Source organism: Petromyzon marinus, chromosome 1, assembly GCF_048934315.1.
Source record: "Petromyzon marinus isolate PM22_M1 ecotype Great Lakes invasive population chromosome 1, UKy_Petmar_22M1.pri1.0, whole genome shotgun sequence".
NCBI classification, from domain to species: domain Eukaryota; kingdom Metazoa; phylum Chordata; class Hyperoartia; order Petromyzontiformes; family Petromyzontidae; genus Petromyzon; species Petromyzon marinus.
Window position 1 is genome coordinate 26,527,002 of NC_133667.1, and position 24,670 is coordinate 26,551,671.

The window sequence follows — 24,670 nt, forward strand, 5'->3', positions numbered from 1 at the left end:
AGCACATGTATGGACGAACTATTGCATATAACTAGAAACATTGGTGGGGATGTATACATATGTCTGTGTACGTGCACTGCCCTACGAACTTGGCAACCCGAGTTCGATTCCCGCTCGCGGGCAACACCAGTGACGATTATCTGAAGTGATGCTGGGGCTCCCCTAGGTCGACTCAGCTTTAAATGAGTACCTGGTGCAGTGTGTAAACATTGCTAGTAGGTAAACAAGGGCGGCTGTGTGCCCTGCAGCCTTTCATCAGTGCTCGCTAACAGAACTTGCCCCAAAAAAATGTTTAAGGCAATAACGGCGGATCTTTGTCTTTGTAGATGTGTAATGACCGAGGCAACAGACCACTTACCTAAGACAAGTGTACGGGCAGACAGTCAGGAAGTCGGCCAAGGCCTCCCATTGGTGCAGAAAGGCCTCCAGGGTGATTGGTCGGGAAGCAAGGTTCGAAGAGATTGGAGGGGAGATGTAGAGGCGATGGTTGACAACCGTTGGTGGAGAACTAGGATTGACCGAAGAGAGTGGGGTGAGCGAAGCTTCCAGAGAGGGGGCTCGAGGGGTATAAAAGGGGACAGCACAAGGGGAAGAGACAGTTGGAAAGAAGACGGAGTTCAAGCACCAAGAACCAAGCCTGGGCCTAGATAGTGCTGTGTCCAAATAAATGGCTCCTAATTAAGTACGTGTCGGCGTCATTGCAACTGGTGTCAGAAGTGGGGTCGCTAAAGAATGTCGCGCCCAAGCCAATGGCAAAACTCACCGACGACGTCCGATGACGAGGAGGTCTTCATCCAGAACATCCCAGACAAAGAGGACCCGGAGATCAACCTCGGGGACGCAAGAGAGGCTGCGGCGGCGGTGGTGGCGACCGAGCAGGAGCAGCCACTCAAATGAGCGCCTCACAGACAGGATCTCCCAGCTCGTGCTGCAGGTTGCCGAGAGGGAGGAGAGACTGTGGGTGATGTACGGAGCTTTGTCGTGTTTACCTCTTATTGCCGCCAGTTCGTCCCGCAATTTGCAACAATTGCAAAGCCCTTACATGCATTGACGGCTAAAAAGAAAAAGTTTCACTGGGGAAAGGAGGAAACTGCTTTTGTAACGCTGCATGATCGGCTGACAGACGTTCCACCATTGGCATACCCTTACTTCTCCCTATACTCCATTCTTGACATGGACGCTAGTGATTTGGGAATAGAGACTGTCCTCTCCCAGGTGAAGGGTGGGGTCGAGGTCATGATCGCCTATGGTAGTCGCGTCCTTTCCCTGGCGGACCAGGATTACTGTGTGACCCGTAGAGAGTTGCTTGCAATTGTATACTATGTCCTCATGACAGCACGGTCCCTTCACCTGATGAAGGCCACTTGTGTTGTGGCCAAAACATCGTGATTTTTGTAATTTTATTTTTTACGTACGTGACTTTACCGAATAGAACCAAAGAGTAAGTATTTGACCCCTCTGCAAAACATGACTTAGTACTTGGTGCAAAACCCTTGTTGGCAATCACAGAGGTCAGATGCTTCTTGTAGTTGGCCACCAGGTTTGCACACATCTCAGGAGGGATTTTGTCCCACTCCTCTTTGCAGATCTTCTCCAAGTCATTAAGGTTTCGAGGCTGACGTTTGGCAACTCGAACCTTCAGCTCCCTCCACATATTTTCTATGGGATTAAGGTCTGGAGACTGGCTAGGCCACTCCAGGACCTTAATGTGCTTTTCTTGAGCCACTCCTTTGTTGCCTTGGCCGCGTGTTTTGGGTCATTGTCATGCTGAAATATCCATCCACGACCCATTTTTAATGCCCTGGCTGAGGGAAGGAGGTTCTCACCCAAGATTTAACGGTACATGACCCCGTCCATTGTCCCTTTGATGCGGTGAAGTTGTCCTGTCCCCTTAGCAGAAAAACACCCCCAAAGCATAATGTTTCCACCTCCATGTTTGATGGTGGGGATGGTGTTCTTGGGGTCATAGGCACTGTTCAAATAAACCTACCATTAAAATTATAGACTGATCATTTCTTTGTCAGTGGGCAAACGTACAAAATCAGCAGGGGATCAAATACTTTTTTCCTTCACTGTATGTCTGCCGACGTGTACAATTTGGTTGCGGGTTGTACAGAGTGTGCGCGTCAAAAACCACCAGCTCCCTTGCAGTCCATCAAAGTCTCCAGGGTGAACGAGCTAGTCGCCCTTAATATTCTCGGGCCCTTCCCATGCTCACCAAGAGGTAATACATTTATCTTGGTGGTAGTCAAATACTTTACAAGATGGCCAATGGCATAGCCACAACCGGATCAGATGGCCACATCAATTGTGGATGCATTCATCCATGGATATGTAATGGACAAGGGACACCCAGAACAGCTCCTCACTGACCAAAGGCAACATTTTTAATCAAAACTCCTACAGGAGGTGTGCAAAGCACTGGGGACTAAGAAAATACATACCACCCTCAGATGGATGGTTTGGTGGAACGGCTGAACAGAAGGATAACATCCATGGTCTGCCACGCTGTAGATGAGGTGCAGACCGACTGGGATCTCCATATCCCAGGGGTCTTGGCAGCATATAGGCTGGCCCCACATGCCTCGATGGGATTTTCCCCTTTTTTTCTCATGTACGGCCGAGAGCCAAATCCGCCCAATGAAACCCAGCTGGGAAAAGCCCCTACAGGTGTGCCCAACCGACCTGCTTCCTTGCAGGTCACGCTCGACCGACTGTTTGAAGCGCGCACAGCAGCAATGGCAAACACGACAAAGGCACAGGCTGCTAACGAGCGAAATCCAAGTCATATTCTTAGCTATTTCGGTAAAGTCACGTTGAAGGGAAACAATAAAATAATAAAATATATAAAACAATAAAAAAAATGAAATCCAAGTCGTTTGGGGTCACAAACTTCCCTGGGCGGTAGGCGACAAGATGTGGTTACATTGCCCGCAGGTCCCATTGTGTACCTCTCCCAAACTGCACCAACCGTGGAAGGGTCCGGTCGAAATCGTCGAAGTTAATCAACCACCATGTGTACGCAGGCAGTTAGGACGTCGCCGTTGGTTTGTTCACCTGTTGCGTCTCAAACCTTATTCTCATCACCACCAAATCACCGCATCCCCACGTCCTGTTCCGCCGGAGTCTGGGTTGTCCGACATGCCACAGCAGCCGCCTTGAGAATCTGAGTCGCATATGCATGCCTCTGTACCGCCCACAGAACCAGACAAAATAGCGGACGATCCATGGCTGGACCCTGCAGTGTACTCCGGACCGGCGACAAGGACCCTTTCAAGATGCGCGCAGTTGCACTGACACTGTCCCTGCCGGAGCAGGATACTTTTGCACCGCTTGTTACCACAGTCTGGTTGTTCTTGTTGTGTTTCTGTTACTAATTGTGGGAGGTTCAGAATCCGTGTCGCAAAAATACTCACGCCACACAATTGTTCTTTCCTATGTGATCGTTTATTGCCATAAGTTGGACACAGGGACAAATTGAAATAGTGTCATCGTGTTCTGGTGGGTGACGCTCCCTTTGGCTTCCCGTGATCTGTTGGCTTGGTCATTTCCTTCCCCGGTGTTTGCTGGGATGGCTCGTTTTTTTCAGGGGGGCGGACGTAAAAGGCGGGAAGCAAGGGTTGACTGTAGAGGCGAAGGTTGACAGCTGTTGGTGGAGGAGGACCAGGATTGGCCGAAGAGAGTGGGATGAGCGAAGCTCCTGAGAGGGGACTCGAGGGGTATAAAATGGGACAGTACAAGGGGAGGACAGTTGAAAAGATGGAGTTCAAGCACCAAGATCTAAGCCTGGGCCTAGATAGTGCTGTCCAAATAAATGGCTCCTAATAAAAGTACGTGTGTCGGCGTCAAGATTTGTAAATCCACAAGAAGCCTCCCTTTACCCCCCACCGTACCTGGGGCGCTGAGTGTGTGTGGCACAGGGTAAGTGATTAGAGTCTCTGGGAGGACTTAAGCCATAACATCTCATGGGAAGGTTCTATTTTTATTCAATGTTTCTGTACTCAGGCAACCCAGAACCATTGGCTTAACAGGCCACATAGCTGACGCATTATAAAACAGTAACTTATCAAAACCAAACTTGCACATGTACAGAAAAACCTTGATAACAAACAAACTCATGCACGTGGCTAAAAGTGAGTGAACACGGTTCACACCCTGCTGATGAGACTCAGACATTTTAAACCCGTTCAGCTTGTCTGCTTAAACAAAGGTTGCTAAAAAAAACACTGGTTCATAGCACCGAGAGGCCGATGGACCAAAATTAAATTTTATTATTCAATATTGAAATAGATCCTTGTCTATGAATTTTTACCCACAATTAACTAAGACTGTGCTGTTGAATACATGTTGAACTATAGATGCAAAGACACGTGACCATCCGACGTGACCCGCTCATCACATAGGGAATGCATGTTTTAAAGTTGCGTGTCTCTTGGGGCTCTTGGCCACATGAGGATAGTGGTTTGTGGCTTGTTGGGTCAGGAAGTTTGGCCACACATTTGCCCATACGATATATGCACACACACACATCATATTAATACAGTAACTGCTTGTTTAACACAGCAGATGCATTCCTGAAAAGTGACACCTTAATCGAAAACATATTAAGCTAGGACTTACTTGTGTATACATTACCCGAGAATAACTAATTGAATAAAAATAATGCAAATTTGAATCACTTTTGCACTATAAAATCAGTCTGCTGCTATAGCGCGACAAAGAACTGAGATGAGGGTATGTCACTGCGTACTCTATCATTCCACGCGTATACCCAGCATTCCCATACCGTTCAGCCATACAGCTCAAGAAAGTAGTTTGTCGTCGACCGTCCAGAAACTACGTTATAATGGTGCGCGTTCCGCGTTATGGAAATAATGTTCCCAAATAAAACAAGTATGTTATAGTGAAAACGCGTTGAGGACTTACCGTAAAAGACACACATTCATACATACACCAATACATACTACATGCAAAAATATCCAATGTTAAGCAATATAGATTGATAGCAAGCATCCATTAAGGCCAGTACAACATACAAGGGGATGGTGGGGCCAGAACCATGTCGAGCGACCCTTATCTTTCCAGTACTGATATTTACACACCGCAATAGCTAAATTTAAGGTTGAGTCGACCTAGGCAAGGCCCAGAAAAGCTTCAGATACCACATGGCACTGATTCTATCAATTGATGGCAATTAAACCTAGAAACATAGTGCAGAGCCTAAACCAGTGCTCTAATGCTTTCCACACACATGTATAATATTACTGAATAAGAAGCGTGTTGGCAATTTTTCACCTGAATATAGGGACAATCAGAGCCAGGGTTCGAACGCAGGATTTTATCTGTGCTGGAAACATTCAGACAGAGGGCTCTAAACCAAGATCTAAATGGTGCCAGTTAGTGTATGATACAGCCATCAATTAATTATCCTCCCCAATAGGAAACTCATCAGAGATGGTAGTAGCTCAATGTTTCCAACACGGGCATTATGAACCCTCTTATTGACAGAGACATACTCAGACCTCAAACCTAATATCTCAATAGTGCCAGCTCAGCCAATGTGAACCGACTGATGCACCAAAACCCGGGACTCAAACCTAACATTTGTATGGTGCTGGCTCTTTGTCTTTGACATGGTCATTATGAACCTGCCGAGCCACTCATCTCCTGCTCATGGGTCCACACACCACACACATGCCCAATGGGGTCTCCTTCCTAATCTCCCGAAGCTGAAAATAATCATTTTAGCTCCTGCTGTTAAACTGACATTTTGATGACATTTGACTAATTGGTTCCGAAAAATAAATAAATATGTGTTACATGGTTAATAATTTATGAATGCCCCATTGCCAATCCGTTCTCAACAACACCAGTAATATGATACTTTAGGGAAAAAAAGCTATTTCATTTTTAAGAATTCAATCTTGAGTCAACCACGATTATCGTCATCTTTATGATTGCCATCATCACCATTAGCAGGATAGTAATTTTCATCATCATCACCAGCAACAGCAGGATCATCATCATCAACATTTTCTTCATCATCATTATTAGCATCAGTAGCAGCCTCGTCCTCATCCATAGCATATTTTCTTCATCAACATCATTAATATCATCATCAGCAGCAGAAGCAGCATAATCAATTTCAGCATCATATCATTTATCATATAATTCAAATGCAAGCTAAAGGCATTTTTATTCATCCAGGCATACGCTGAAAATTAGGTCATCACATTTTGGACATATAACTGATTGGTCTAAATTAGTCATCGGTTTTTGGCACCCCACCACCCCTCCTGTGAAGGATTCCTGGCTTGGTTGAAAAGTCAGGATTGTGGTCTGGGATGTGTAGACCTAATGGACTAAATTAGCTTTTGTGATAACCGTTTTTGTTGTTGTGCCTTTTGTTTTGGTTGCCATTTACATTTTTTTGTTTATGTTGCTTGGTAGTAGGGTTTTCTTTTGCTTGGTAGTGGCTGTATATGGGATTTGGTCCTCATATATAATTCGTGTACAGCGTTATGGGATGCAATTAGCATGAATTATGCTATATAAAATGAAAGTATTATTATAATTAATTCATAACATCATCATTTATAGATACCTTTAAAACTAAAAAGGATGAAAATAACAAGAGACAATTAATCTCAAAGGGGATTCACCTGGTTAAATAAAGGATGCCAATGAAAAGCTAATGAACCTCAGTGGCCTCTCATTATATTCTCGAATGAGAATCAAGGGTATTTTATAAAGAGACAAATGCCATTCTCTCTGACTACTTATGGGACCAAGAAGGCTGAAACCGGTGCAAAATGTGCATGATTAAACAAACCCCAGTGCAAACGTTTTGTCTGGAAGGCAACATTCTAAGTCAACGCATACAAATAAATGTATGAATATTGACAAGCGACCATAGATTCAATCTAATCTGATATGGTGAAATGTAAGATATCAACCTCTGTGTTTATGTCACACATTTTAGTTGTATTAAATGCCATGTCTCCATTCATAATTCCCTTGAAAAATCACAAGGATCGATTAAAATGTACTCACAAACAGAATAGAAATGTGTACATGGTTTATATTCCATTGAATAAATGCATTTAGGTTGCAGTGAATACATCTAAAATTTAAACAAACTAGGTAAGATGGATTGCATTCCAAGGATGCCCAAAGGAGGATGCTAATGTAAAAATAATGCATTAGTCACTTCACCCAATGCCAGTGGTGGCTGTTAAAAGGAGAAAAAAAAAATTTTGGGGAAAAAAAGGAAGTTGTACGAATATTTGATGCAAATATACACGTGTCAATTTTTATTTGAAGAGGTAGTGTTATTTGTCCAACCTTTAAATGAAAAACAAAACGATTATTTTGATCACAAAATATGGCCTCAATCGAGTCTCACCAGGTTAAAATGACAATTTAAGCGATAATAGTAATATAATTATCATCACCAGCTACTATTGGTGAATACTCTGCTGCCGATATTCAAGGCAATGATGATGCTGCTGTTGTTACTGCTATTACAAATGATGCTAATGCTGATAATTAAGGTAATGATGTTATCTTACTACCACTCATGATGATGCTGATAAACTTGAGATTTAAAATAAATGACAATTTAAGAATTTTCCAATTATCGCCAAGATCACTCACATTTTGACTTACCTTTAGTGATGGAACTTTGAAGGAAAATGCTCTTTGATTTTTAAAAGGGAAATAGGCAGGTGGCATTTTTAAATGAGCGACGGTGAATTCTTGATCACAGGATTAATACAAAATTCCACAACTCATTTATCTGCACAAAATGAGGAATTGCATCTTTAATTGGGGTCAACAGAGCAAAGTGGAGAATTACTGTGTTAATGGTGGTGTGAGAGCGTTGTATTATTTGTAATACATAACTAGTGTGCGTCGTGGTGATTATGAAGATAAATGAGGTGGCGATTAGGCGTGATTATGCGGCAGGTAATGAAGGGGAATGGTAGAGGATGGTAGTCATGGTCATCATCACCTCCAGCTGACGCCTACACCTAGTAAACCCCCTCAATGTCACCCCCACAGGTGAACCCACCGATCTCCCACGTACGGCTGCCCCCACGTGCATCTGCCCCCACACCCACCGTGATGACATCACTTGCCGGGCCGTGATGACATCACCGCTGTCGAGAGGGAGGTGATAGTGGGAGGTGATGGGGGATGCTGATGGGGGTGATGGTGATGGGTAGGTGTGGTTGCTGAATTTCAAGAGCGGCTTCTCATTAACCTGCATGCTGTCCCAGGGACAACACCTCCCAGCAGAGAGAGGACATCGGCAATGCTGGCTGAACTTGAGTAAGTGAGTATGTGTGTACATGTAGGTATATATGTGGGGGGCGGGGGGGTTAGCGTGCTGCGCTATAAACCCGGCGACCAGAGTTCGATTCCCGCTAACGGCCAACATCAGTGACGATTATCTGAATCGGTCCTGGGCCTCTCCGAGGTCAACTCAGCCTCAAATGAGTACCTGGTGCGGTGTGTAAACATCACCACTGGAGAGACTAAATGTGGCCGGGTGTGGTGCTGACCATAACACCCATGCCATGTTCCGTGCCGGCATTATTATGTGTTGCTAGCAGGACATGCCCTTGCAGTCTGAAAGTTACACGGAGGATGGGTATGTGTAGGTGTCTATACGTATAGGTGTGTGTGTGTATGTGTAAGTATGTGCATTATTTATAGATCTGTGTTTGTAGGTGTCTTTGAGGTGTGGGTGCTTGTAGTTGTATGTGTATAGGCGTATCGAATTACGCTCACGTCCAACACCAGTGACGATTATTTGAACCGGTCCTAGGCCGACTCAGCCTCAAATGAGTACCTGGTACGGTGTGTAAACATTGTCACTTGGGAGACAAAGGCGGCCCCGCCACCCACCCACCCCCTCATATGCCATGCTGGCCTTCTTCATAGGTCCTCGCTAACAGCACTTGCCCCAAAAATGTTACAGGCTATATGGGGGATCCTTGTCTTTGTGTGGGTGTAAGGTGCGTGTTTGTAGGTTTAAGACTCGGCCTTAAATGAATACCTATAGCAAAGTTGTAAACATCCGCACAGGGGAGACAAAGGCGGCAGGGCGTGTGGTGTTGACCACAGAACCCTCATGCACCGTGCTGACCTTCATAGGTGGTCGCGAACAGCACTTAACCCAACAGTCTGTTAAGGTATATGGGGATCTTTTTCTTGCATGTTTGTATGCATGTATGTATTTTGTAGGTGTACGCATACAAGTTGTGTGCAGGTATGAGTTTGAAGATATATGTGCGTGTAGATTGCGTAACTATGCGTGTTAGAAGTGATAGTGTAGTGGTTAGAGCACTACACTACGAACCCAAGGGACCCAAGTTCGATTCCCGTTCACGGTCAACATCGGTGACGAATATGCACACTCGTCCAGGGTATGGGGGGGACCTTTGTCTTTGTGTAGGTGTATAGGTGCGTGTTTATAGGTTTACAACTCAGCATTGAGTACCTGGTGCAATGTGTAAACTTCAGCACTGGGGAGATAAAGGCGGCCGGGCGTGGTGCTGCCCACACCACCGCCTCGTGCGACGTACAGGCCTTAACAGATGCTAGCTAACGTAACTTGACCCAACAGTCCGTTAAGCATATCGGTGGGATCTTTGCCTTTGTTGTGTGTATGTAAGTAAATACTTGCTTATATATGTGTATCTATGTGTGCTTGTACATACGTTTATATAAGTGTCTGCATGGGGTCAATATGTGTGATTGCCCACAAAGACCCCCCTCCCATCCCTATAGTCTTAACATATTCCTGGGGCAAGAGCTGTTAGCGAGCACCCATGAAGGTTAACACGGAACACGAGTGGGTGGGTGGTCAGCATCACGCCCAGTCGCCTTTGTCTTCCCAGTGCTGACGTTGTTTATACACTGCACCAGGTACTAATTTAAAGCTGAGTCGACCTCGGGGAGGCCCAGGACCGGTCCAGGTAATCATCAAAGGTGTTATCATTATATTGAAATCGAACTCAGATCGCCGGGTTCGTAGCGCAGCGCGCTCACCACTGCACCACCGCACCCCAATAGGTGGTGCGTTTTCCCACATACAGAGGCACACATACATAGATAAACACATAAATACAATTACAGGCACGTGTACAATCACGCTGTATATAATGGACAGGTGGTCCACTGTGAACGGTGAATACACGGAATATGATACCCAAAACAACCCTAACGCAGAACCTGGCTTTTTTTGTTGAAAAAAAGTCTGATCTTGGCTTTTTATATAAATGTAACATTTACAGATCAATTACCATTTTTTGTATAGTCAATATGACATGAATATTTTTTAAAAATAACAACAGAGAATTGTACACATGCATATGTAAAGTTATAACATTGAATGCATTACACAAACTGCTACATGCAAGGTGATACATAATTAATATATAGGAAGCCCATCTGTTTTTTAAGAGATAGCGTATGAACTACACTTTCAATTCACTTCTGTGTAGCTGCTATGACATGTTTTCGACTGTCATCGACGATTAAGCTTTTCATAAATTAATCAAATAGCGAATGTAAGGATCGGTTATTTCTGATTCATATGTCTTTGTAGTATTCCCCTATAGATTATATCGCGGTATAGTCTGCAGAATCACACTGCTGTAGATTCGTACCACTGCAGATTTCAAAGATTCACACTATCGTATATTCATAAATACTGCATTATAGATTTGAGTATATAGAGTATTCACTTCATTACATATAATATATATTAATCGTACTATAATTGATATAGATTTCCAACACTACATTTATATACAGTACGAGTATATATTTAATAAATGTATAGCGATTGACACCATTGTAAATTATATATATATGTATTCACAACGATATATATTCATATCACTCTGGATTCTACAAATTCACATTTCTGTAGATTCATTATAATCAGGCACGTGTACAATCCTTTGTTAATCCACTGCTAGACGAGGGCCTTCTCATGCCATGTGGCCCATGGGGGTTATTGTACCATACTTCACCACCCTGGTCAGTGACAGATTGATGGAGCATAGACAAGGGAGTAAAGAAGTGCAGCACAACAATGGATTTTGCTGCATGTGGATGGTGCTTTGCCCACATCTGTTTAATATCATATTCTCCACTCAGGCTCTATAAAATCACACTACAGCACTATACAATTATACCACTATTCGGTTTTACTCCCACAAGTTAAACACTCATTCATTGGTTTAACACGTAGGCTTTCACGACCAATATCATCCATAATAGAAGTTTTTTGGGTTGGATCGCGTAAATATATAAATTTGTCGTTAAAACTCGCTACCACCCGACACAGCCAACTAGTAAGAGTTGTCACATAAACAGAAAATGCCAATTCGTCACAAGTACAGCGCACCGGTGTGTTGGAGAGCCAAGCCACAACATTTACATTTACAATGTTGTGGCTTGGCTCCTTACTAGTTAGCTGTGTCGAGTGGTGGTGGGTTTTAACGACACATTTATATATTTACGCGATCTAACCCAAATAAAACCTCTATTATGGACTCATTAATTGGCTGAATATAGTCCATCTTAATATAAAGACTGCAGAGCTTGGGAGATTGTTGTCGCCGGCTCAAAGCCTGGCTGCCTTCCAGCTTGCCTGTGGTTCCTCATTGGTGTCGAATGTAATTTGCATAAACAGACTTGAATAGAACCACGAGCCAAATCCTGACAATTCAATGAATCTATTAGGACTATGAGGACCGTAACAGGTACAGTACTTGCGTGCCAATCAATTCACGTTTATTTTTATTCAAAACTATTTCCACGAACATGTACGGCGAGCGGCTTTGTAAAAGTATGACGCCTCATGGTTGAGTCTCAAATGGATAACAGTCGAAAATCCCTAACAGCTGTTCTTCTATATTAAGAGCCTGGAAGTGAAAGCATTTATTTTTCAACCAACAAAGCCACAAACCCGATTTTAGAGACTCCCAGATACACGACCTGAAGTGAAGTCACCGGAGCAGTGGGACGGCAAACCTAAGACTCCGGAGCCGCATGCGGCTTTTTAAGGACTGCTTCGTGACCGTTACTTATTAAGGACCACTGTCTCATATTCATCACTTGCATTGGGGGCTCTTAAAATATGGTTAGTTTTTTTTAACCAAATTCGCAAAAAATGGCTCTTCTTGGTATTTTGGTCGCTGACCCCAGCACGAGAGCACCACCACGTAAATCTGTTAGTGCATTTAAAGTCTGTGTTCCACCGAATTATCGGCGGTATTATAAGGCACCCGGGAATGTAAGATCCACCCCAAACCTGTGTCCGGTGTTAGGAAAGTTATACAAATCTGGTCCCACACGCACACACCTACCCAATTATAAAACGCACACTATCAACACTATCAACGTTGCATTAATACACATGTACAGGGGAAAAAAGTGTATGTTATGATCTGGACAATACGGTAATTAATGAAGAATGAATCCCTTGTCGAACAGCCTGGACGCGTAGCTCCTACAGAAGAGCTGTTTGTGTTTTTTGTTGTATCTGCCTTTAGCCAGAAACCTTCCAATATGTCACGTGTACCAAGCCACACTTGTACACATCCACATTAAATTAAAGAGGCTTTGTAAAATACAGGCTTAGTGAATGTCAATGCTGTAGCCTTACGGCTTTTAGCCCAAGGAGATCTGGGATTGAACCCATAAAAACCGGTTCTACAAAGGTGCGGTATTGAATGCCATATGTCTTGCGGTATGTATGGACAGTGTTTGACAAATTGACAATCAGGTATAAATGTTAATAACAGTGCTCTTTACGAAGGCTGGAAATCCTCACTGAGTCTCGAGACTCTTTGATATGTTTGCCCAACGCCATTCACGAGTGTCTGGCTTCGCGGAGAGGACACCAGAGCACCCAGAGAAAGCACAACACATTTTAGAACATAATGCGCAAAGCTATACAACAAATGAATTCAAGGATCCATTTCTGTAAAGCAAATATCCTTGCCACCTCTCCGTTCAAGTCAACAACACTGGGTATTCCCACGCGGTCTCCCATCCAACGTTTAAGAATGTTTAAACCTGCTTATCTTCCGAGATTTTACGAGAATGGAGGGTATATTCTTGGTTCTTTCGGTAAAGTCACATAGAAGGGAAACAATAAAATAATAAAAATATAAAACAATAAAATTCTCAGTGAGAATTTTATATTTTTATTATTTTTCTCAGTGATAATTTTCAGTGAGAATTTGATTGTTTTATATTTTTATTATTTTATTGTTTCCCTTCTACGTGGTGACTTTACCGAAAGAACCAAGAATATGAATCCCTGCAGTCACGAAAGCTTTAAATAAAAAAAGAATGGAGGGGTTAAAGATTATTTGATTAAAGGCTAGTTTGTAACATGCAGAATTTCTGTTTTGAGTTGCATTAATGATTTGTTATGTAAATTACGTCAGTATGTCAGTGTTTATGCACACGGGCATGCATGTACCTGTAAATGTGTGTGAGTATAGGGGAGCGGTATTGTAGTGGTTAATGCGCTGCGCTACGAACCCTCGATCCGGGTTCGATTCCCCCTTCACGGCCAACAACAGTGACGATTATCTGATCCAGTACTGGGCCTCCCCTAGGCCTCAAACTGCACCAGTACCTGGTGCAGTGTGTAAACATCGCCACTGGGGAGACAAAGGCGGTCAGGTGTGGTGCTGGCCACCTACCCCCTTCGTGTGCTGTGCCGGCCTTAATAGGTATTCGCTAAGAGCACTTGCTCCAACAGTCTGTTAAGGCTATACGGGGGATCTCTATCTGTGTGAGTATGAGACTGAGTATATATTTGAATGTATATACTGTAAGTGGTGGTCATACTATTTGATATTTCCACCACTGTTTTGAGGCTGCTAATGGAAAAGAGTAACACTCCAAACTCATCTAAGCAGGGAGACCACTGACTTTGTATCTGTCTGCATGTGTTGAATGAGACAACGGATAAGATATAGGATTTGTATCAGATGAGATGAATACATCTCTTATCAGATTAGATAGGCATATATATCAGTGTATATAGTAGTCGTAACCCTCCACCACCCGACACGGCCAATCAGCAAAAAAAGTGTCACGTTGACAAAAGACAAATAATTCACTTTAGCCCACCGGTGTGTTGAAGAGTGAATCCACAACATTTACAGTTTGAGTACGACGTTTCGCTGGTAATTACATCCAGCATCATCGGGCAATTCGCCAGAATGGTAAAGCCCTCGCTTGCTCCCGGTTTGAAATAGAGCAGCAGGGTGACTCATATCAGGTGAATTGCCCGATGATGCTGGATGTAATTACCAGCGAAACGTCGTACTCAAACTGTAAATGTTGTGGATTCACTCTCAAACACACCGGTGGGCTAAAGTAGTGAATTATTTGTCTTTTGTCAACGTGACACTTTTTTTGCTGATTGGCCGTGTCGGGTGGTGGAGGGTTACGACACATTTATAAATAACGCGATCTAACCCAAAAACCTTTATTATGAATAATATTGGTCGCGAAAGCCTACGTGTTAAACTATATAGGAGTAGACTATAATTCACTGCAAGTTGGTTGATGAATGTTCACATGTTGACATTGACTTACATTCGCCCACCATCCCAAATGCCACGAGGAAAACAATACCGCACCTTAAGAACCGGTTTGATGAGTCCCAATCCCAGGTCTCCTCAGGCTAAAACCTTTAAGGCCGACAGCATTGTATTTCAGAATGCATGCATTATACAAACCCCTTTTTTAAATACAGTGGAGATGCGTGTGGGTGTAAACACGTAATATTTTAAGTTTACGGTTAAAGGTCAGGGTGCAACCCAAAAACCGAACGGCTATTCGCGAGTAGCGACACACTTAGTATGTGTCCACGGCTCCCTCTCAAAGGCTTGATGCTTTGGTAATTAGATTATAGACTCTCAATTGACTTTCAGATGAGCACTCAAGTGAAGCTCCTGCCGTGCTTCTGGGTTCAAATGCAAGAATCACAACCGTGACGTCACTCGAGTGCTATGGGAGGTGCAAATGGAAGTCATTATTTCTGAATCTCCAAACTCATGTCAGACAGGCCGCAACACACAGCCTAGATGTGCAGCTACAAGAATACAAAAAGTGTTTTTGTTGTTTTGGGCTGAATTGACTTTCTTTAAGTGACAGACCTCGGTTCAAAGAAAGAAAGCAGAACACGAACTCACTGACAAAAATACGAATCTGTTCAAAAGAAAACTTTTAAAATTAGTTTTCAGTTTCAGGTTTCATAGTTGCTTTTGTTTTTTTTCTGAGTTTGGATAGTCAGTGTTAGGCCCTTAAGGTTCCCATACTTAAAATGGTATTGCGGTCCGAGCGCTCGATACGCAGTCAGGTCGCGGGATGCAATCTTGGATGGGGACAGCGACAGATTCCATCATCAGCATCATCATCGCCGTCTATCATCCAGATTTGATAATGAGTTAAGCACCACTTTGCGAGAAGTTAACAGCGGTTTTTGTCTAATGCAGAGAGAGTGCCCCCCCCCCGCCCCCAGCGATTCAATAAATTGTAAAGGTTTGGGAGTCACAATTCACTTCAAAAACAATATTTTTCTCATTTATATGGCATAACTAGCTGTACTACCCGGCTTGGCTCGGGACTTGGATCCACCACGCTCGGCCGCCTTTGTCTCCCCAGTGGCGATGTTCACACACCACAGCAGTTCTAGATTTGAAGTTTTCGTGACTGCAAGGATTCATACTCTTTGGTTTTTTCGGTAAAGTCACGTAGGTAAAAAATTAAACTAAATTAAATCACGACGTTTCGGGCGCAACACAAGCGCCCTTCTTCAGGTGGGCACAAGTTAGCAAAAGCACACCGCTTAAGCTTGTGTTGCGCCCAAAACGTCGTGATTTAATTTACTTTTAATTTTTTACCTACGTGACTTTACTGAAAAAACCAAAGAGTACCACAGCATATTCTTGGTTCTTTCGGTAAAGTCACGTAGAAGGGAAACAATAAAATAATAATAAAAATATACCACAGCTGTGGTTTTCACACCTGATGATGATTGCTTGTGTTGCAGTCGAAACGTCGTGAAAATTGTATTTCTATATTTTTATTATTTTCCTTCTACGTGACTTTACCGAAAGAACCAAGAATATGAATCCCTGCAGTCACGAAAGCTTTAAATCAAAAGTACCACAGAAGTTACTCGTTTGAGGCTGAGTCCACCTAGGGGAGGCCCAGGACCGGTTAAAATAATCGTCACCGGTGGTGGCCGTGAGCGGGAATCGAACTTGGGTTGCCGGGTTCGTAGCGCGGCACGTTAACCACTACACTACAATGCGTTACGCTTCCACGTGCGCGGGTGACGTGACTGATTTGACGTCACAGCTCACTTGCCGTGCAATAAATAAATGCATTATTGAGCTCCACCCCCCCCCCCCCCCCCCAAAAAAAAGTGTATTTTTATAATTTTTGCATGGTATACAGTCTGGAAAGTACCAACATTGCAAATTTCCAGCTTGTTGCATGTCAGGAAGTACGCTAAACATTTTGAACAGACACATATTCACAACTTTGCCTTTTATATATATGGAGATTGTGTTGTTTTTCTTTTTTTACATCTTGTTTGCAAAAGTTTATTTTGATCAATCACAATGTATATATATAAAACCCTTGCATATCATTGTTTTAATAATTAATTTGCATATATTTTAATTTATGGATCTTTGCATGTAATTACTACCACCATTTCAATGTGGAATTTCCACTGTTAGCCCTGTGCCAGCAACGTAGATGATCATCACCCCAGGCTCGTTTCAGCAGGACACCCAATTTTTACTTGTTCATGGGGCCACTGGATATTAAAGATATATTACCATCTATCCAATTTCATCCTCAAGCTTTCACCCATTCACAATAATTAATGCTTCGTATTTTCTCTTGCCGCCCACAGTAATTGTCCGAAGACCAACTTCTGCAATGTCAGTACAGTATTCCGGATACACTGAAATTCCAGTTTTGTAGAATTCCTCAAGCATGGAGTTTTAATGTTCTACATTCCTAACGGTCCAAATTTTCAGAATTTACGATCAACTCAATTACACAGTTCAGGAGTTATAGTCTTCCAAATTAGCATTTCCCAAGCCTTATGAAGTTACAGTATTCTAGAGTCCAACAATTTTATACTCTTAAATTATAATTTCAGTCTGTTTTCTGGATTCCAATCAAAAGTCCCAGAATTCTTTAAATCCAGAGTTTCTGGATTCCAAGTTATATGAATATTCTGGATTTACGTTCCTGATATTCTGTATTTCAGATCACAATTTCAACATTTCTGGAATTCTAGTTTTCCATCTTTACCACGTTGCTCTATTTCAGTATTGCTGAAATCTGTCACTTAAAAATAACTCACTCCAGCCAGGATTCCAGCAGGGACCATTGACCGAGCTCAAGTCGGGTGTGCTGGCCATGATGAACCACACCTACAATCCTCAGTTTGGGAGGCGGAGTTGGGCGACCATGCTGAGAGTGTCACAGGCGTGAGAATCTCATTCTGAAGATACACAACTGCCAGTACGTGGCAGTACAGCAAGCAGGTTGCTGGAACCTAATAATCCAAAACCTTCCATACTTTGGTTTAGGTGGTTCCTAAGCTCGGGGGTCGACAGGGTATTTATTTTACATTTTAAAATATAATTTTAATAGCTCACATTCCAGTGTATATAATGCACATGATACACAGCCATAGGACAACACGTTCTTTACCACTGGCTGGTTTCCCACCCTTTTGTAAAAACAAAACCACGTCAGGTGAACTTTAAATTACTATTTTGCTAAAGTTATCGCCAAGATCACTAGCAAATCCATTTTCCATAAGGCAAAACCAAAAGTGGGTCAAGTGTTGTGTGGTTCTACAATGACAGTGGCTGGCCTTGCAGTTCAGAAGTATAATGAGATACGAGCCCACTCATTTCCTGAAGAAATTCAATTTGCAAAGAGGCATTGGATTTGTCAAAATATATTAACACCAGCGATTTGGTATTCTAGAGGAAAAGCTATGCAAGAGTATACAGTATCTCAAATGTATGTATATTGAATTTATTTTTCACTGTACGTAGCCAACCGTGCTAATCTGAGGTGCAGGGGAAGGACACCAATCCTACCTGCAGCAGAAGGGAAAACTAGCCAAAATTATCTTCCGTTCCTGACCACACAACTATCCAAAGTGCTAATGTGCAACTACAAAATCTCACCATTAATGCACCTGTCTCAACGTATTTGACCTTCTCACCTCTCCTTACATTCCTACGTGAATTCTGTTTCCCTACTTCCTGCACAAAGCACTCTGCCTACTCCTTATTACCCTGGAATTCGTCGCTCACCTTTGTTGTCCAACCTAATTACAACTCGCTCTTTTTTAACGTTTCATGTAGCCGCTTACCGCCCAGGTCTGTGTTGCTGTCAATGATTAGTTTAATGGGTTTCGATTAGACTTTTCATCAACAGCAATTATAATACCTGTACAGTTATCCATAAATTCATAAATGTTACCAGTTATATACAAACTACTGCATGCATTGGCACCTTCATATACCTGAGACCTGGTGAAGCCCTAATGGACCCTAAAGTACTCTGCAATTAAACGCTGGTGGTTGGTTACCAGTCATCATTTTGGTGGGTCATCGAACCTTTGCCCACTGCACCAAGATTTTCAAACGAACTTCTGCATCGCCTCAATAGTTCCACTAGCATCGCTGTTACCACATCTTAAAACACGTTGCTTTACCAGAATTTTTTTTTTCTATAACTGGATTTTCATTGATTTTATACCAATTGACACTACTGAAAACTCTGATAGTGTGCCCAAGGTCTAATTCAAACGTGGAGCACAATATAACATCTAAGGGGTAGACATGCTCAACCGCTCAGCTCTCTCGGACTCCGAGCTCATCCTGCTGCACTACAACTACACGGGGAAGCTGGACCATGGGTCCCGCGGGGAGCCCAGCTCCTCACTGGGGCCCGGCTCGCTGGCCCTCATCGCTGTCTGCTGCGTCATCGCTGCCGAGAACCTCCTCGTCATGGCTGCCATTGCGTGCAACGGCCGGCTGCACACGCCCACCTACTGCTTCGTGTTCAACCTGGCGCTGTCCGACCTGCTGGCGGCGGCGCTTTACGCCGCCAACGTGCGCCTGTCGGGAGCCACCACGCTGAGGCTGAGCCGCGCTGCGTGGTTCGCACGCGAGGGCGCCATGTTCGTGGCACTGGGCGCCTCCGTCTTTAGCCTGCTGGCCATCGCAGTGGAGCGCTACGCCACCATGCTGCGTATGCGCCTCACCCCGGGGGGGCGCGTCGGCGCGCGCCGCCGAGCTGCCATCGCCGCCGCCGCGTGCTGGGCCGCGGCCCTGGTGCTGGGGGCTCTGCCGTCGCTCGGATGGAACTGTGTGGGCCGCCTGCCTGAGTGCTCGGCCATCCTGCCGCTGTACGCCAAGTCCTACTTGCTCTTCTGCGTGGCGCTCTTCTCGCTCATCCTGGCGACCGACTCCGTGCTCTATGCGCGTATCTATTGCCTTGTGCGGCGCAGTGGGAGGCGCGTATCCCTGCGGGCGCCGTCCGCCTCCACTGCTGGCTCGTCTGCCATCGATGCTCCCGCAGCGGCTCGGAAGGCGCTGGCAGGGCGAGCATCTCCCGAGCTGGGGTCTTCATGCGCAAAGCTTAAGCTGCCAGCAGGATCGGCAACCCCCATGAGAAACACCTCTCCAGTAAGCCACAAGAAGGCTGGTGAATCTGCTGGAACACCAAAGTCAGCCAGACCAACCAGAACAGGCGGAACAGCCGCAGCCCCTGGCATGGCCGAAACAGGCGGAACAGTCGGTACACCCAAAACAGCCAGAATGGCCACAACGGATGGAAACACCGGAGCAAGCTGTCCCTCTCCATCTTTGACGCCAAGGCCTGCTTCGCAGAGGGCCTCAGCCGCTTCCGAGAGGTCGGTGGCGCTCCTGCGCACGGTTGCCATTGTTGTGGGCGTCTTCATCGCCTGCTGGTCTCCACTCTTCGCGCTCCTCGCTGCCGACGTGGCGTGCGAGGCGCGACGCTGTCCCATGCTGCTGCGCGCCACCGACTGGTGCCTGGTGCTCGCCGTGCTCAACTCAGGTGCCAACCCCATCGTGTACACGCTGGCGAGCCGCGAGATGCGCCGCGCCTTCGTCCGTCTCGCCTGCTGCGTGGCCAAAGTGGTGGCCCTGCCCATGGGTCGGCGCCGCAGCAGCCAACACCTGAGCCCTCACCACTGGGGACTGGACAGCGACACGGCGTCGACGCCGCACGCTGGCGTCGGGGCGGTCGCCGCCGCTGCCCACGCTCCAGCCGCTGCTGCGGCCAAGATTCTGTTCCGGCAGCGGGGGTTCAGCTCGAGGAGGAGCACTCGGAGTGCAGGGCGAGCGCCGTCGCCGGCGCCAGAGTCCGTCAGACCCACCGCCGCCACCGAGGCTGTGAGCTGCTCTTGAATGAAGAGATCATAATAGCCATGTCGGACACAACTTAGCTTGCATTGCTGAGGTGCTGAGTTTGAGATTACAGCCCTGGGGTAGGAGGTGGCCGGGTGGCTCAGGGTGCTGTTACGTCAGAGAAATGAGCCAGTACTGCTGAGATCCTGGGTTTGGATCCAAGTATCAGCCAACCATGACTATAACTAGGTTCTCAAGTGTAAAAAGATTGTAAGCAATTATGGAAAAAAAATGACTCAAGTTAAAACTGTCAAGTCAAACCAACATGATTTCTTGCTCAAATGGTCAATTGAGGCGGTGCTCACATCTTGTTTACAGTCCTGAGCCAGTGGTGGAAATTCCACATTCCTATGGCAGGGCTGAGTCCATAGAATGACTTATATTACCACAAAATGGTACTCATTTTATCAATCCCAGATAGGTTGATAGGCCGAATCCATCCCCAACCAGGATTTGAACTCGCAACCTTGCCATTGTGAGCCGCTCACCGTGCTGCTGAGCCACCCGGCAAATTTGAGTTATTTTACCTCTAAGAAAACGAAATGTTGGTATGGCAAAAGGTGCCCTCCAGTGCAGATAAAAAGACAAAATGAAGTGATCTGATAAGTCGTTCTGGTATGACACCTTTCTGGCCAGTTCTCCAACAAAGTGGTGCACTGCACGCTGCGAGTGACGAAGATACATTTTGTCATCTCATGCATGATAGGAACAGTATTAGTGGAATATAATTGCAGAATTTTTATTTTTAATGAATGCTGTGGCTTGGTGTCTATCCCTCTCCATGGAGGTTAATAATGGCATTGGAGTCACGACTGCATTCCAGCATCGCTGAGTTCCTAGATTTATAGTCAAATCCTTGGAACTGGACATGTCTAGAGCTCTCTATCTGGAGGTTCACAATTGCTATAAGGTTGATAATTTCCGCATCAAAAACACTAAGCAGACATTGATGAGGACCTGAGAGTGCAAGATTAAGAATGCTGTCGCAGGACTTATGTTTGTCATATGGTCATAATGGGCATGTCTGAAATACTAACATGGCAATGCAGAGGTCCTGGACCCATATATTTCTCCAAGTGAGTTGTATTATTTGCGTTGTATGCGGACGAAAAGGGTCCAACAAAGACAAGGTCCTGGGTAAAAGACAAAAGCTCTGGGCTGGGTATCTCACTCGTTCGGGAGGGGGGGGGGGGTTCAATAATGCTACATTCAAGTTTTATCTCCTCTGACTCAACCCGGTCACCACTGACTGCACAAAGAAAAATCCATGATCATAATTATAGTTTTTTCACTTGGTTTTAAATTTTATCAAGTCCATGTTATAGGTTACAATTCCTACACACATCGGATGACTGACATGCGGTGAACTGCTTTTTCAGGAATTTCAAAAATCACTATCCAGTGTTGTTTTGAGAGGCTGTATGAAGGCAAGAGTCGTACTGAAGTGGATCTGGGACGTCATCTTCCGGAGCCGTTCCCCAACACTGCACTCTACGGGAGTTCCCAATGTTAATCTCTTGACGAGCTGGTAATTACAGCAAAATGGGGATATTGAAAAAAAACATTAAGTTAACTTTTAATTAATTGTTGGGGGCTGATGTTTGTTAATTTAATTTTTTTTATTTTGTTCATTTTCAGTTTGTAGTATTTAAATTTATCAAAATTTGTATTATCCTGTCATGAACTGCATGGTGAGTCAAGAAAATATTGTTCATAAGTGGTCGAGTACATTTTAAAGGTGTTGGGTTTGTCTGTGGTCACTCATCTGCTTCCAATATGTAACAGTGCAAAATAGTTTGTATTTCAGTGCCTCGTTCGAGAACAGCATTGCAAACTGTGAAAATCTGTCCTGGATAAATGAAGAAAGTTGTAGAAAACGCCATTACTAAGTGGACATGCACATGTACAGGCCTCTTATCAAGCTACTGCCGATTGAAGGCATGCTGTGTGGGTTATTTGGGAAAATTCCACTTGCTCTTTGTTGTCCACAGCCCCACACAGCCTGGTATGCATGGCAGTTACCCATCCAAACACTATCCGAGCTCAAACCTGCTTAGCTTCTGAGATCTAATGAGATCAGGCGCATTCCAGGTTATTTGGTCCACTCCTTAGTATTTACCCTTTAAGGTATACATGGGAAGCTGCCTTCGTAGCTCTAAACTCACCTGTCTAGTTTCTTCCCAGGATCTCAGGTCTGAGATGTCTCTCATGCTCAAGGCTACATTTGCCGAGTTTGTTTTGGGCTGCAGAGCTTTCTCTTACTGAGAAACTCGGTTAGATCTCACTATGATACTTTTTTAATTAGCTCATGTTCTTAAGGAGAAATTAAAAAACCTTGACTTAAAGCTTTCGTGACTGCAGGATTTCATATTCTTTGGGTCTTTCGGTAAAGTCACGTAGTTAGGTTCAAGTAATATAACAAAAAACTACGACGTTTCGATCGCAACACAAGCGGTCGTTATTTTCTTTGAACCTATCTACGTGACTTTCCCAAAAGACCCAAAGAATATTACAAACCTTGTTATTACAAGAGTCAAATGTATCCATTGCATAACATAAATACATTGTATGCACTTCATATAATTACACCTTATTATATTGTTTCAAATTACCTTTTTTTACTTGGAAAATTAATGAAAATGTTTCGTTTTAATTTAATATTTACATATTAAATTAATGTTATTTTAAAATGTGTCACTTTGGTGCAATATTAATTGTCTGCTCATTTTGTAAACTGTGCATTGAACTGATGTATCGCTGCCACCTTGCTGAAACACATTTTGAAATGAGATGTTAATCCTGAGGGTTTAAAATGCATCATCGTCATCATTATTATTTAGAATCCTATGTAAAGAGTGTTCTTTGCCATAATAATGTAGAATTTCCACAACTGGCCTGGAACTGCTGACTGATGAGAACGGTCCCCTATTTATTTGAGCAGGGAGACACAGACATGCGTTTTTTTTTTAAATATTACATTACACATGACGTTGCGGTGTCCATTAGATTATTTGTCTGTTGTGTTTATGCCTCAATTTATCTGTCGTGCTTAAATAAATGGTCGCAGGTAAAGATTGTGACACTAACGGTGACAATGTGACACCACCCTCCACCCAAACCACCCTCTTCAATTTGCGTCGTTCACAATGTCCGGCAGAATAAATCAAGGCACTGCAACACCACCCACACCTGTCAGTGTTAATGTATACAGCTCACTGAGTCTATGGCTCCCCTAGGGTTCAGGAGTAATGCATCAAGCTCATACCGAGCCAGACTAAGGCTTCCTTCGGGTTCAGTATGAATGTACGAGGCTCAAAACGCCAGACTAAGGCTTCTTTATAGTTGCCATTGTACGAAGCGTATACATAGATGAAATAGATGGACTGAATTGCACACTTTCGTTTATAATGTTTCTTATACAATGGCACACGTAGATGCGCTTACAAACAAAATTCCCATCATGCTGTGCATGCCCGTCATCACGACCACCAAATGGCATGTGCAATGTTCTCAGCCTTGTCTAGCTCGTACAGCCATACTAAGGTTAGCCTAGGGTTCATTATTAATGTACGATGCATATAGAGGCAGACGGGGCCTCCTTTAGAGTTCAGTATTAATGTATGAGGCACATAGAGGCAGAATACGACTCCCTTCGGGTGCAGTATTAAAGTATGTTGTTCATACAGCCAGACATAAGACTCCCAAAGGGTTCAATATGAATAACGCTTATTGAGGCAAAACTAGGACTATCTTCCGGTTTAGTCTTACGTCTGGGGCTTATGAAACCAGACTAAAGCTCCCTGTATATATACACAATCAACATCATCTACCCGTCTCAGCTCTCACCTCAAACCACAACAAAGTCCCGCCCACTAAGGCGAAATCGACCAATAGGAGTGGGGGCGCTTTGTCATTTTACCATGACGTCTTGCATATCATTAGTATAAATGATGAGTGTTGGCAAGTTATGATGTTTAAAGCCTCCCTCGGGGTTAAACTTTAAACACTGGTGAATTCCAATCATTTAATAATTTGTAACAGTGATTGCATGCATATCACCTATGCATATATGTATGGTAACATGTGGATATAATACTGCATTAACATAATGACGGTATAATTGTATTTACATATAT

General features: G+C 44.0%; 1 protein-coding gene and 1 long non-coding RNA gene across 2 annotated transcripts in view; one reads left to right on the top strand and one right to left on the bottom strand.

Annotated features, from left to right (window-relative positions):
* Nucleotides 1-3,425: 3,425 nt before the first annotated feature.
* LOC142924273 (uncharacterized) overlaps nucleotides 3,426-24,670 on the bottom strand; it is a 37,180-nt gene continuing 15,935 nt past the window's right edge. The window contains exon 6 of the long non-coding RNA XR_012941457.1: nucleotides 3,426-3,711. This is a non-coding gene — a long non-coding RNA (uncharacterized LOC142924273). The remainder of the gene's footprint in view (nucleotides 3,712-24,670) is intronic.
* On the top strand, nucleotides 8,226-23,606 carry LOC116938891 (sphingosine 1-phosphate receptor 1-like). Its single transcript, XM_032946633.2, has 2 exons — nucleotides 8,226-8,334; nucleotides 16,979-23,606. Exon 2 carries the CDS (start codon nucleotides 18,939-18,941, stop codon nucleotides 20,532-20,534), a length of 1,596 nt encoding a protein of 531 aa, XP_032802524.2. The 5' UTR covers nucleotides 8,226-8,334; nucleotides 16,979-18,938; the 3' UTR covers nucleotides 20,535-23,606.

Bases quoted from the DNA above. Each gene is read 5' to 3' on its own strand.
- LOC116938891 (XM_032946633.2), top strand. From the start codon at position 18,939: ATGCTCAACCGCTCAGCTCTCTCGGACTCCGAGCTCATCCTGCTGCAC.